The sequence below is a fragment of the Aythya marila genome, assembly GCF_965140915.1.
Source record: "Aythya marila genome assembly, chromosome: 18".
NCBI lineage: Eukaryota > Metazoa > Chordata > Aves > Anseriformes > Anatidae > Aythya > Aythya marila.
The window spans coordinates 2,908,180-2,920,038 of NC_139059.1; the positions used below are offsets into that span (position 1 = coordinate 2,908,180).

Sequence of the window (11,859 nt, forward strand, 5' to 3'; positions counted from 1 at the left end):
TACCTTCACAGAGTGCCTTTATGCAAAGCAAAGCTTTGAGCACCAAGCGGTTCCTCCTCCATAACGGGACTGAGTCAAACCTCCATCAAAGCTGGGCCGGCATTGTGAGAGCAGAATGAACCCAAGATAAATCCTCATCCCACTGTGTACCAAGTTGCTTAATTACTGCTTGCTTAGTGGGCTGACTCGAGGAGCTCGTTACGGCATTCTGCAAAACAGAAAATGCCGAGAAGTCTCCTGACACCCCAGCAAAGCACGGTTCGGTTTTAATTAATCTGCCATTTAGATGGGCCCCGTGAAGCTGTTGGTGCTGTTTGCCTTCATCCTTTGCAGGGTGGAAGTCCCCACCAGAATGCGTGTGGAGCGCTGGGCCTTCAACTTCAGCGAGCTGATCCGGGACCCCAAAGGTCGGCAGAACTTCCAGCTCTTCCTGAAGAAGGAGTTCAGCGGTGGGTCTGCTCGCTGCCCCTTTCCTTTAGACTCCAATAGATGCTTTGGTCCTACATAATGACAAAGTCAAAAAGTGGAGCGAGTAGAAGTGATTTTGGAGGCAGTGGCTGTGCTGCCAGTGCGTGCAATACCACCTAGTGGCACAGGACCCAAAATACAGCGCAGAGCAGCCTTGGGCAAGGGGACTGGTCCCAGGCAAGGTGGAACTGGCTGAATTCAAATCCTCCTGCAGGTTTGTCACTGAGCAGAAGGCAGTGGAAGGTGGTTTCCTCCTGCAGGCTCAAAGAGATTTACAGGTGGCTGTAAGACTCTGAGCTGGGGCCATCTTGTACTGAATCAAACAAATTCGGTTTAGGAGTTAATAAATGGGATTGCAAATTCCTTGCTCTCGCTCTCTGCTGATTGAGTCCTTGTTATGCAGGAGAGAATCTGAGTTTCTGGGAAGCCTGTGAGGATCTCAAGTACGGAGACCAATCCAAGGTCAAAGAAAAAGCAGAAGAAATTTACAAGTGAGTGTGGAAATTTTACATTTCTTAAACTTTCTGCATGAGTCCCATATACTCCTTCCTTGTGTTCACATTCTCCAAACAATTTATTCCCGAGGCTTTCCTCTGTAAGCTGTCATTAAGTATGGCTGTGCTATGTCCCCGTGTAGGAAAGGAGCTCGTGAAGATGAAAGCATAAATACTGTTTTGTTATCGAGCTCCTTTTCCCCTCTGTTCTCCAGTATGACATTTAAATCTCATCAAGGAGAGGTCTCAGCGTGTATTTTCAATACAGGTTTGGAATAGCAAATATCTTGGGGCTGCCACAAGGCGAGTGGAGAGACCCTTTTGATTCCAGTGAGGTAAAATTAGTTTTACATTGAGGAAGCAACTGTAGGTCACACAGCTCACTCTGCTGAGGAGGAGATCGATTGCCCAAGATTAGGACAGCAAATTGTAGTGGGAAGTTGAAGGGACTTTTCCTTTCATCCGGAGGCAGAGGAATCTCTGGGAATTCACTTGTTAATGGCCCTGTTGATCCTCCCCCTTGCAGGCTCTTCCTGGCTCCAGGAGCAAGGCGCTGGATTAACATTGACGGCACCACAATGGGCATCACTGTCAAAGGCCTCAAGCACCCTCATCGCTATGTGCTGGATGCTGCTCAGACCCACATTTACATGCTGATGAAAAAGGTTTGGTGTTTGTTTCCAAAGCCTGAGGGGGATTCCAGGTCTCTGGGCCTTTCCGTGCCTTTGAGTGTTATCAGCTGTCGCTTTCAAGTGGCCTCTGTTGGAAAAATCCCTCCAATGTGCTGATTTAGGCAAGCACTGGCTCAGGCCTTTGTATTGTGCTGCTGCTTCCTCCCTCCGAGGCAGCTTGCCCCCACGGTGGCCGAGGTTGGGTGTCTGCTCCAAGTCCTGTTTTCTGACATCAGCTTGGTCACCAGCTCCTGCAAGGCTCGAGCAAATCGTTTGACTCCCTGGCTGAAAAATTGAAATGCTGGTGCCTTTTTACCTCCAGAACCGGTGTGAGGCTAACTCAGTGTTAATTCAGCACCTGAAAGTTTTAGATGTTCCTAGTATCAGCGTTTAGTACAGTGTCAGCTACATTTTCTTTTATTTTCCTTTATTTGGCTGGTACCACGCTGTGTGCAACATCAGGTGTCCCTGTGGGGGGATGCTTGTGTCCAGCTGTTTCATAGCAGTGGATGGAAAAGGCAGGAGCACTTGTGATCCAGCTGCATGAGTTGTGTCCCTAGAGCATAGCCAGACCTGATTAATCTCTTGAAAATAAGTTTTACTGCTTTTATTTTTTTAAAGCATTTTTCTGTGGTTGTGTTGATGGATGCCCCTTTCTGAGGTCTGCCTGGTGCAGCAGGCTGAGGGCTGACAGGGGCAGGAGGTAATAATGTTGGGGCTTTCACTAGGGCATGATGACCACCGATAGCCTACAGCTCCTCCTTATAAGTGATACAAAATGCACGTAGCAGGAAGGAGCATCGTTGGCCAGGTCAGCAGCTAATGTAGATTGACAATGAAAGCAAAAGAGTTGTATTGATTTTAGCCAGCTGCTGAAAGGTTTGGCTTCCAAAACATAAGTACTTCCCCCTGCAATGGCTGTGGGATAGCTCTGGCCTGGATTAAGACCTCTTGGTCTGAATCTTACCTGGGAAACTCTACTGGAAAAAGAAAAATCTTGGGAATTTTGCAGGATGAAAGGGTATTGGTTTCAGTAACTACGTCTTCCTGAGAGATGCTAAGTTTCTTAGGCTGCTGGGTGAGATTTTCCAATTCCCATCTTCCCGAGCAGCTGTATTTGGTGGTGTTTGGTGTTTGCAGCCCGTAACAACCAGTTTCCCTTTTTTCTCCTAGTAGGACTCCTATGGCCGCTATTTAAAGTCTCCAATATACAAGGAAATGCTGGCCAAGGCTGTTGTGCCTCAAGAGACTGTCAAAAAAAGGCAAGTGAAACTGGATGTAATTGTGGGGTTTGCTTTTCTTGTTGTAGCAAGGGTAGAAACAGCCTGAGCTGCAGCAAAATTACTATGATTTAGCTGTTTGCTTAATGAAATAATTTTTTTCACTAGAAGATGCCTTGCTTTGAGACTGATTATGCTCTTTTATTTGTGAGCCCTTTGGAAACGGCTCACGTGCAGCCGGGATATAGTTGCCGATTGCTCAGCTGCCTCGTGTGTTGGGTCTGTTTAGAGAGGCTGTGATTGTTGAATTAATCACGGCTCCTTTCCTGGAAGGAGAGAGCACTGCGTACCGGGCATGGGAAACCTCCCAGCCGCGAGGCACTGGCTGCTGGAGGAGCCACGGAGCCACTGCAGGGTCCTTGGTGGATTCTGCTCAGCTCTGCCTGGACAAAGCTGCTCACACCCTGTGAAGTGAAGGTGAAGGGCAGCCAAAATGGAAACGAATGGCACTGTACCTGTGAGGGCACAAGGTAGCCAGCCTGAGAAGGGGCAGGCTTGAAATGGCTTTTTCCAAACCAAGCTAAGAGCCGCATGGCAAAATTGGAGCGTTTGAACTGCAGTTGCTTCTTAAAGCAGAATGTGCAGTGTCAGAGCCAGGCTGGGTGGTGTGCTTCTTTTTGTTCCTCTTCCCCTCGCCAGCCTCGCAAGCAAAAAGAGGAATCGTGGACTTTCACACTAGCGCTTCATCCAGAGCCCGTTTCAAGCCAGTGGAAAAAAAAAAACAAAACCAACAAAACCCTCCTGCTTGGGGCTTGGTTAGTTTTTCCCTGAGCCACGCATCACAAGGGTGCTGGCAGATGTTGGTTGACCCCCAGTGACCACCGTCACGTCTGTCAGGGCCTGTCCTGGGCACACAGTGCTGAGACAGCACGCTGAGGGCACTGCAGGGCTGGCACCCCGTCCGGACGAGGTTTAACATTTGTTTGCACTGCTTGGTAATGCATCTGCTGAAGCAGATAGCAGGTGTTTTTGGGGTATCGGGGATGCCAGAACCACACACACTGCTCCTTATCTTGATCTTACTGAGAAGAAAATCACCCCATGGCCGTTGTTTGGGTTCACACGGAGTGTGAGTTGTTTTTGAATGCTTACAGCAAAAGAGCAACGTACTGGACATCTGCTGGCCTCGGTGTCCCCACTAGGAGCAGAAACAAGACCGCCTTTACTCTTTTAGGAGTTCTGCAGCTGGCGTGTGACACTGAGTCACCCAGCCCTGTTTAAACCACCTAGTCTGCACTTGCACTTCCCTGTTGTTGGGTGCGTGACAGTGCCCAGCGGCATTTCTTCTCTCGGTATCTGAGCCTGCCCTCCTGTAATGAGCTCCTGGAGTGCTCGTTGGCTTCTTTCTGGGAGAGACATTAAGAGACCAAAAGTCTTTGAGAGCAAAGTCAGCCAAAATGCTGAGATTCATCTCTGTTTCATGTGTGAAGAGCCTTTCTTCTGCCTGGTCAGGTACCAGCGGTGCTGTGACAGGTGCCCCACTCCCCGTGCACAGCCTCGGGGATTTAACCAGTGTGTTTTTTCTAACTGGTGACTCCGTGTCCCTGAGGCCATCCAGAGGTGCAGGGGTTTCAGGGACACTGTTCCTTGCTCAGTTAGTGTCGGTGTGGTTTCGGTGCCCTTCCACCTCTCGGTAACACCCTGCTTCTCTCTCTTTCTGCCCAGCTCCAATTTCCCTTTTGGCCGCCGTCAGCTCCGCTCCAGCCCCAGCCCCGTCATCCTGAGGCAGCAAGAGGAAGAGGCCAAAGCCAAAGAAGCTGCCACCACTGTGGACATCACGCAGGTCATGAGCAAGCTGGATCGGAGGAGCCAGCTCAAGCAGGAACCTCCCAAGTAGGCTCTGAGCCCTGCAGGGCACAGCGCAGGGAAAAGACAAGCTGAGGCTGGTGTTGAGCTTCGTCTCCCCTTCCTGAAGGTGTCAGTGCTGCTTTAGGTTTCCCAGGCCAGCTCTGCCAGCAGCCTGCTTCCTGCATGTTGCCATGGCTTCTGCAGCAGCAGATGTCACTTCCCAGGCACGGCAGGCATGGGAATGCTGCCGGAGCCAGGCCGCTGGCTGTGCCAGGCTCGTGGCACGGGGCCAGAACCCCTTTGTGCACACCACGGAGGTGCGATGCCTCCTGGCTGCCCCAAAACCCCAGGAGGTTGGGCAGCCCAGGCCCTTCTCCCTGCCTCCTGCTCCTCCAGGAGCTGGGATGGCACAGGGGAGAGTGGAGCTGTGCTGTCCCAGTCCTTTGGGTTCAATTTGGCCTTCCCCGGAGCAGGGTGAGGCAGTCCACCTCAGAGCATGTCCGTGCTGGCATCCATCCTTTCATCAGGACTTGCACCCTCCCAGGGGGTGCACAGTGGGCACCCCCCTGAGAGGAGCGGTCACATAAATTCTCCATCTGCCATAAGGCACCCGAAGTATCCTCCACCTCCAAGTCACTGCAGAGGAGTCACAGAGAGAAGGGTGGGCTAGGCTTCTTGTGAGAATAGCACCACGGCCATTTCTGAAGGTTTGGGTGACCCTTTGAATTTTAACAACATCCCCCCATCTCGTTGGAGATGATCAGTAGAAAGCTCTGCTCTCCCTGTTCCTCCCCTACACAACAAGCTAGGTGTGCAGGCTTAGAGCCATCCCTCTCAGGAGCCTGCTGGAGAGATACAGCCACAGCTTTGTGTTTCTTTTATCAAATCCTTTCTGCCTCTTCTCTTGTCTTTTTCCTGCTATTCTATTTTATAATGTTAAAAAAATTCAGAGGAGGTAGTTCTAGTTGTCACTGGTCTGTAGCCCAGAGGCAAGGAGAAAACAGGGCAGAGGTGTTAAGAGCTGACTTCAACTTTAAGTAGTGTTTTTTCATTTGTTCTTTTGCTCTTTAGAATAAGGAAACCTAAATAACTGTGTTAGCACTAGAGAGCTTCGGGAGATTCCAGGCTTTGCTGGGAACCCCCTGCCTGTCTGGACCAGGCTGATGATTACCAGAAGTGGGAAGATTCCTGCAAAGCCAGTAAAGAGAATTGTGGGGGAGCAGAAAAACTTCCTTGTTTGTTAGAATTTAGGGGAAGTGGAGGGACTGGGTGGGAAGCACTGGAATACAGGAAACTTCTGAACTCCTACTTGCATTATTCATCCGTTTTTATTACTGCAATGAATTTACAGGAAAATGGAGATAGAGAAAACTGGATGCGAGTGGGAATTCTGAGGTATTAGGGTGTATGGAGACCAGCCTCTCCCTGACAGGGAGACAGCCAGGCCATGGGTCCAGACAGCTCTGAACGGCAATTCTTGCCCTCCCTGTATGTGTTATCAGAGGCAGAATCAGGGCTACGTGGTCTGATCTGGTGTCGCTTCAGAACCAGCCTTCTTCATTTTGCAGCTGAGCTATGGAGATTTGTGTGACCTCTGTTAACCTAACAGTGATAAATGGTTTAGAGGAATTGAAATCAAGTTACAGGAGTATTCAGTGCTGCTGTCAAGGTCTGCTTGCTGAGTCCCAAGGGAAGCAATAGCAAATTTTGCAATGCTGTAAGGGGGAGCAGGCTCAGCCTGTAAATGCTTAAAACCTCAAGGCTTCTGTGTGTGAAGTACTGTACCATCACCTCACCTTAACATAAAAGCACTGAAGGGTACTCAACAGCTTGGCAGGGCTGGTCCACAGCTGCTTGGCTGTGATGAGCTCTACAGTCCCTTCAGTCTGTGTACTGTGGGACACCGAGCGTGTCGGGATTGCCAGTAGTAGCAACACGTGGAAGATCAAGTCAGGGTATAAATAATAAATAACAAATCTGTGTGTTCCAGTCGGTCCCTGTGATTCTCCTTCTGTTTTGTCTGTCTCTGTGCTTTTTATGTTATCTCCGTCCATTCCTTTCTCTGATTTTCTCATCATCTCCGCTTTGCATTGCTGCCCCACCGCCATGGGTTAATGCTGCCTGCTCTAGAGTCACCGTGCTTGTGAAACACCAGTCCCCCACTTGCAGGCAGAAGCTGGCTCTGTTCTGCTTATAGGCTGAATAAGCTGGTATAACCCAGCGTCCCGCTCCTTGGTCCCTTGCTGCTCGGTCCCTGAAGAGGAAGGTTGCATGGTACAAAGTGTGACCATGGTACAAATTGAACTTTGTTTTGTGTTAGCCAAGAAATTGTTTGTTTCCATTGGAAATCAGAGCAGCATGTTGTTTGTTTCTTGGCCATCACTTCCGCGCATTCATCTGTCTAATAAAAATAAATAGAAAATGAAAAAAGAACCCGGTTCATCCTTCTCTGTCTTGTCTCAGCATGTTCATCCCTCACTGTGTCATCTCTTTGCCATGCATGCGTGTATTTTCTGTATGTGCCTCTGCTCTCAGCACTTCTCTTTGGACACTTGAGCTGCATTTCATTTCTGCTGGTGGTGAAGTGGGTGATGGTCCTGAGCACGCACCACATACTCTGTGGACAAATCTGTCCCCCAGCTCTTCCTGAGGGCTTGGTTAGCTCAGCCTGAGTCTTCACAGCACCAGCTAGAGACAGTGGGGCCTTCAGCACAAGATGTGACGTCTTGTATTATCAGTCATCAGGGGGTTGAGCTCATTGTCCTATTTCTTGGGCACCACAGCAGCTGGCACAGTGGTGCTTTGGGTTAAACGTGGCTGTACCACACACAGCCGCGCTCACACTCTCAGAACAGCAGACTCAGACAAGCTGCTGTTTCCTGCAGCACCCCGTCTGATCCACCAGCACCCACCGAGGCCGGTAGCACCAATCCTGGTGCTTTCCATGAGAAAATCGTGACTCCTCCGCTCCCCTCTGGGCAGGCTGGGGGTGCAGGACAGGGGGCTGGTGACAAAGCCTTGTCCCCACGCTTGGGGACACCAGCCAGCTGCCCTGACCGAGCCTCTCCTTTTCCTCCCTGCAGCCGTGCCGCCTCAGCTCCCCGGCCCCTCGCCCGCCCGTCTACGCTGGCACCAGCAGCTTGCCCCCCGCGTCCCCCGGCCCCACAGCCCTGCCCCACAGCACTGCCTGCCCATCGCCCATCAGCGTGGCCCTGGACAGCACGGTGGGCACCGAGAGGGAGCAGGAGCCCGGCGGGGCCATACCCAGTCCCTTCCCCGACAAGGTGGGAGCTGCGGCACCTGCCAAGCCCCGTATGGCTGCCCTCTCCCTCAGACGGTTCCTGAGGAGGGGCTGCCTGAACTCGCCCGTCTTCGCCACACTCTCACCAAGGTGCCCGACCATGCCCCACGGAAAGGTGCAGCCGCTGGGCGAGTGGGAGCGGCAGCTCCGGCAGGACGCCAAGGCGGTGAGCAGGTAAGCGCCGCGCCTGGGTGCCTCCCCCAAGGGCTCGCCTCAGGGATTGTTTGGTTTTGTGCTTAGTTCATGGCTAAATATTCTCAACAGAGCCCTCAAAGCAGGCTTTTTGCCTCATATTCCAGTCAGCTCTCGCCGTCTTCCCCCGTGCCCGCTCGCTGAGGGCTTCCCTCGCCTGTCATGGTGAGCGGGCAGTGGCTCCGCTCCTCACAGGCTTCGGGGCACAAAATGGAGGAGCCGCCATCTTCCCGCCTGTGCTGGGCACCAGCGGCCATGAGGCAGCTGCGTACGGCGTGGCTGAGCTGTTGTTTGCATTAGCAGAAATTTGTCCGATTCAGGTATTTCTCCCATTCAGTCTCACAATCTCCACAAGGTGCCCTTGAGGTCCTCAGACCGATGGCAGCTGGTCGCTGGCGTGTTTTGTTAGCACTGTGTGGCTGTGTGATGCCGTGAACCCAGCTACAGAAGGGTTCTTACAACTCAAATCACAGCCAGTATTTGATCTGCCTGTCCTGAATCACAGAAAGCCTTTCAAAACTGCCTTGTCCTGTTGGCTTCTGTTTGTTTTCTGCATGAAGCATTTTCTCTGCTGATAGACAGGCAGGAGGTGGTCCTGGTTGTTCCTTTCTGCTGCACTCAGGCCTCCTGTTAATGCTGTAAGGTTCCCAGGTTTTACTTTAGGTCCCTGAATTCTGAAAGTCACTTGAATGCTTGTGTTTATTCTCAAGCTCTGGTTCAGGTATGGTTTAATGGTCAGAGGAGACCCAGAAGTAACAAGAGAGCAGAAACCTTGAGAGAGAACCTCAAAACATTTGTTGTTTTGGAACAGGATACTGTAAGAGTGGGGATTTTTTGCCTAGAGAATCTGCCACTTTTGAGACCAAACCCTGGCCTTGTCCCTTGCTGAAATTAATGTCTACTCAGCCCCTATTAATCCACCTACACTGCTGACCAAGTGGCTGAGTCCATATTGTAAATTCAGAAGCACAAATCTGAGGGCTCTTTATCCACCTGGCTGTGCACGCCAGCACACAGCAGTTTTGCTTCAAAGCTGTTGGAGTGCACTTTTTTTTTTTTTTTCTTTCCATTTTCCATCTATGTGGGCTTGTGCCCAGGAGTTTTGCTTTGAGATTTGGGGTTTGAACAATAAAACACTCAAAGCCAGACTCCGTGCTGCACGCTTGCTGTTTCAGAGAGCACATCAAGGAGTGCCCTGTGCGTGATGAGTTTTTATTTCACAACACAGCTTCTTCCAAATAAAAATGGACGTTCCTTTGGAGAGACGAATCTACCCCGTAGACTCTGCGGAGGAAGAACGCAAGTGCCACCAGGTTTGTAAGGAATCTGCAAAGGAGGTGATCTGCCCCTGGGAGAGCCCCGCAGAGGAGGGCAGAGCTGGGTAACCAGCAGCGCCTGCAGCAGCCGAGATGTGACCCCCTAACGAACAGACGCCTGCTGAGATGCTGAGGTTTGCCACGTATGGCTCAGTACATGGGCCGTGCTGTTAAAGAAGTGGACTAGAGCCATCCTTCAGCATCAAGGCAGCTCCAGCTATGACATCTATGAGTAATGAACTCTGATATACCCATCTGTTTGTAATTCAAGAATTTGAAGCATTTCTGGACTGAGTTTCCTATCTTTAGTATATTCAGATCCATTCATTATAGACTTCTTGATAAATTAACCTCATTTCTTGCCTTATAGCAGATGGAGAATTTATGTACATATATCCTGGGAAATGGTGTCTTATCGGAGTTACTTGCTTGGCCATGAGGTGTCAGCACACTGTACACAACACAGCTGGAGCAGAGCTTGCAGGCATTTTTCAGAGCAGGACTAAGACTTCAAGCACTGCCAAGATCAGATGTGTCTGTGTCCCAGCTTGGGTCCACCTCTTACTATTGATAAGAATTCTTAATTTTAAATCAAATTCATTAAGAAACAGCTGATAGCTGGGGAAAAAAATTCAAACCTTTCCTGAGAAGCCAAGTGTTGTATGGCATAGCACCATCCCTTAAGCAAAACCAAAAAGGATCCTGAAGAGCAAGTGGTGCAGGAGAGCAACAAAGGCTCCAGAGCACTTCTGCCTCAGCTCCAGTTTCCCTTCTGTGGCTTCTCAGTGCCAGGATGGGTCTTGAAACCATGAATTGGACTGTATCCCTGCAACACTCAGGAAGGTCAGGAGTGAGTCTGTGGTGGCGTTTTGAGCCTCTCCAAACTTAGACTGATGCATTGCCTGATGCACAATTTTTAACTGTGTTTTTATCATAGTCTTAGATTTTTAATCTAAAGTCTCAGAACATTGCTTTCCTTATGTCTCACTGGAGTTTCAAGATATTTTTTTTTTGTTCAAATGTAGAGGGGTTTCCTGGATGTGTGTGACATGGGCCATTATTCTGCAAGTTGGCCATGCGGCCTGTGACTTTTGATGTTGCTATTTTGTACTTTTTAAGTGTAAATGAAGTTTTGCCTGTGTGGCTGACGTGGTTCATCATGCTGATTTCTACTGCGGGATTTGAAGTCTCCCCTCCTGCCTGCTCAGTGGTCCCCGTGTGCATGGCAGGAGGTGAAGGTGCTGTTCAGCGCGTTGTACGTGGCTGACTTTGCCCTGATAAATCAGCCTCAAGAACTCTAGAAAGGCAAAGGAGGTATAACTTTGGTAGAACACAATGTGGATGAGACCTGGGCAGTCCTTGCTGCATCAGAAGTCGCGGTGCCTGCACGCCAGGTTTTGATGTGACTGAGGGTAACAGGACTTTGTGCCTCTCTTTGTATGGCTCTGTGTTTGCTCTTCCTGGCGTTGCTTTACTGGAAGGGTCTGGTTCTGCTGTGGCAGTCACTAGCAGTGTCCACCCACTGCCCATGAGAGACAAATATGTTTCCTGTGATAGCTTTTGTTGATCTTGTTACTCAGCCTCTCTTGATCAGGCAGTTACGGTGTAATCCAGGAAACACGACAGGAAGATGTGATGGATAAGAGTTACATTTTGCCATTTAATATCACGCACACTATATGATAAGAATTACTGTAATATTGCCAGGGCATTAAACGGTCCCTCGGCCTCACGCTCCTCCTCAAAACCAGAGGGAACACCTCAGGATCCAAGCCTGGCTGCTCAGACACCCTCTATCACGCGGTTACACCAGACACAGCTCCGTGCACATCCCGTAGGACAGCACTATGGGCTCCCATCATTTACCCCTTCAGGAAATGCTTTCCTTTCAATCTCTTTCACTTTGTAGACCCGTATCTTTTTCCCCAGGGGAGCAGGCACCTGTGTGGTCAGTCTCCAGCCTGCGCCTCGCTTTCCCTCCTTCCTTTCCATCAGCCCCCGTGGTCTGCAGACCCCCCAGCTGCCTGCAGGGAAACCAGAGCTCCGGAGGCCCCACATCCCTCCTGCCACGCCGCCGCGCTCGCACGGTGACATCTGACGATCTCGCCCCCATCGGAGGCCTGGCGTGCTGGAGTCTGGAGAGCTTTCAGCTCCGGCAGTTCAAATCCCCTCGCTGTGCAGTAGCCCATTTAAAGCTGCCTGGAGTCACCTGGAGGAATTAGCTCACTGCAGCAACTTAGACATCCAAAGTATTCCGATAATGTGAGGGATGTGTAAGGTTAATGACTGGAAAAAGTGATCGCTCCCTGTGGGCAGTTTCTCAGAAAACTCCCTGCTGTTTGGTGGAGA

General features: G+C 50.5%; 1 protein-coding gene across 1 annotated transcript in view; it reads left to right on the forward strand.

Annotated features, from left to right (window-relative positions):
• The window catches only part of RGS9 (regulator of G protein signaling 9), a 33,052-nt gene extending 22,492 nt beyond the window's left edge, over positions 1-10,560 (forward strand). The window contains exons 13-19 of the mRNA XM_082774852.1: positions 334-449; positions 872-959; positions 1,489-1,627; positions 2,810-2,895; positions 4,579-4,696; positions 7,785-8,176; positions 9,423-10,560. Of these exons, the coding sequence (XP_082630978.1) occupies positions 334-449; positions 872-959; positions 1,489-1,627; positions 2,810-2,895; positions 4,579-4,696; positions 7,785-8,176; positions 9,423-9,579 (1,096 nt within the window). The 3' untranslated portion in view covers positions 9,580-10,560. The remainder of the gene's footprint in view (positions 1-333; positions 450-871; positions 960-1,488; positions 1,628-2,809; positions 2,896-4,578; positions 4,697-7,784; positions 8,177-9,422) is intronic.
• The last annotated feature ends 1,299 nt before the right edge of the window (positions 10,561-11,859 follow it).